The sequence below is a fragment of the Camellia sinensis genome, chromosome 12, assembly GCF_055761805.1.
Source record: "Camellia sinensis isolate YWXY chromosome 12, ASM5576180v1, whole genome shotgun sequence".
NCBI lineage: Eukaryota > Viridiplantae > Streptophyta > Magnoliopsida > Ericales > Theaceae > Camellia > Camellia sinensis.
Window position 1 is genome coordinate 119,527,177 of NC_138972.1, and position 2,535 is coordinate 119,529,711.

At 36.1% G+C, this 2,535-nt stretch overlaps 1 protein-coding gene across 1 annotated transcript; it reads right to left on the minus strand.

The window, feature by feature from the left end:
• Positions 1-396, minus strand: LOC114268076 (calvin cycle protein CP12-1, chloroplastic). Its single transcript, XM_028209175.2, has one exon. It carries the CDS (start codon positions 394-396, stop codon positions 1-3), a length of 396 nt encoding a protein of 131 aa, XP_028064976.2.
• Between the last annotated feature and the right edge of the window lie 2,139 nt (positions 397-2,535).

A 2,535-nucleotide genomic window follows, 5' to 3' on the forward strand; every position in this document is an offset into this window, starting at 1 on the left:
TCAATCATCGTAAGTGCGGCACTCCTCGGTATCCATGTTATCCTTACAGAAAGTTTCAAGCGGGTCGGACTCTTTCATCTTGTCCCTGGCATGGCTTGCCGCTGCACTGAGCTCCTCCACCTCATCCCACGCCGCCGCGCACTCTCCGCTCACCGGGTCATCGGAGCATGCCTCCTCCGCGCTCTTTATGCTCTCCGCCACCTTCTCCGACAGGCCTTCCGGGACAGCTGCCGCGGGTCGGATACACATCCGACCCGGCCCGAATTGACTGGATCTGTTCCAATTCCAAGGGTAGTTCAGCTTATTATTAATGATGGTGTGGGCCTTTGGTGAGTCTGATGATGCTTTGGGTGAGATTCTTGGGGTTGACAGGCTAAGGCTAGAAATTGTTGCCATTGTTTTTTTGAAATATTTGTGTTTTTGTTTTCGAAATGGAATAGGCTGTAGGGGTGGGAGGAAGGTATGATGATAATATGAGAAGCAAATATGTTGGTGTATGTATGGTGTGGAGTTCTTTGTGAACACACATTTCTTATCAGCTGAGAACCAATCATAAGCTTCCTCGTCAGGCCCAATTTGAAGATATATTATTATTTATTTATAATAATACCTGTTGTTTGAAATTTTCTACTCAACAATGTTCTCGAGGTGAAAAAAAAACACAATCCTATCATTTCCACACACTTGTGATTGGTTCATGAAAAAAAGTTTAAAAAAAAAAAACACCAGAAAAATAAAAGCATATGATTAATCTACATCATGTTGAAGGTCCTGTGATTTCTAACTTTAAGAGTTCCAAACATTTTTCTTTTCTATTGCAGTAGTGTGACCTGTGGTTATTTTTAAAATTTTATATGTTGCTATTTTTCGTTTCCACTAAAAATTTTATTTAAAAAGTTAGCTTAAAGAAAATAAATATAAAACCTAGATTTGAAAAAGTTATCTTCCGAGTTTATTTAAATATATATATATATATATTGTGGGGATATATTTTTGGATAGTTCACGTGACCGAGGTTGTTAGCCGAGGTGCTATGTGTGCGGACCATAATACCGAGATATGGTGCGATAATACGAGATATTTGGATAGAGGACTAGAGTCCTAGATGATATCAAACTATCTATTTAGATAGAAGACTAAAGTTCTAGATTGGGAGAAGAATTCAGTTTGGACAAAGATAAGACTTTTATCTCGATCCTACTAAGAGTTCAAGATTAGCAGTAATCCAGAGTCCATTGAAACAAGGCTTCTATTGGGACTAGGTTTGTGTTGGCTATAAAAAGGGAGGTACCCTTATGGGTCTTTTTATGTTCTGTCTAGTGAGTTAAGCACTAGATTTGTGTTGGCTATAAAAGGCAGGTACCCTTATGGGTCTTTTTATGTTCTGTCTAGTGAGTTAAGCAAAACACTATTGGTTATCTTTAAGAGATATTTTATTGACTTGATCATCGGAGATCATCGGAGTGCCCCCGGGTGGACGAAACCACCACGGGATTCTTATGTGACAGGTTGTTCAGGCTTAATCTATTCTGCCAATACTTTCCAACTGAGTTCTCTTTTTTGGTTGTATGGTCGAAAATCGACACCCACGTATATAATTTTTTTGAACTGAAATAACAAATAAGTTGAAAACATGAAAATGAAACCAAACATTTTTTTTTTCCAAGTACAATTGCTTAGAGCATCTCCAACCGTTCACTTCTTTTTTCACCAAATCTGAGTGAAAAATAGATTATTTTCTCAATTTGATACTTTTTCTTCCAACGGTGAGCATCAAAGCAGAATTGAGGGAAGTGATCGACCGGTAAAGGTAATTATTTTTATTTTTTTAATCTGTTTGAACCTTTTTTGATCGGTTTGAACCTACCTATTTAAAAGGGAACCGGTCGACCGGTTGGTCAATCGGGTGGTCGACCGGTTGGTTTCCTCCAACAGTCACGCACAGTAATTTGGTAAAACCTGTATTCTGTTCTTAGTTTGATAATTTTTTTGTTCAATTCTCATTTTGATACCAATTTGATAAAACCATTGAAGTTCCAAAAAGTACATTTTTTACTAAATTTTAAATTTGATGTCATGTTTATTGAATCGTTAGAGATGGTCTTGTTATAAGGAAGAAGAATTTTTGAAAGCTGTAAAACCAAACAAAATTAAATTTTAAAACAATTAAAGCTTACCTTGTGCGAAGATCCTTTTTTGGATGATCATGCTCCTTTGAGTTTCTATCCCTGTGATAATGCATATCTCATTTTCTAGTTGAAGCATTATGTATAACAATTAGTAGGCAACACAAAAAGAATCAAACTTGAAATCAATGTTAATGGACAAAATAAACTGTGGCAAAGAAAACTGTGTGAACTGAATAATTGTTTGCAACACACAATTAGTGAAGTGAACTGAATAGTACTATTAAACCTAAGGTTCATTAAATAAAATTAACTGTACTATTTTTTTAAACAAAGATCACAACCAAATACTTATAAAAGATACTTACCACAACTGAAAAATGAAAGAGAGAACGAAACTGAATGAAAC

Excerpts from the sequence above, each read along its gene's own strand:
- LOC114268076 (XM_028209175.2), bottom strand. The coding sequence starts at position 396 with ATGGCAACAATTTCTAGCCTTAGCCTGTCAACCCCAAGAATCTCACCC.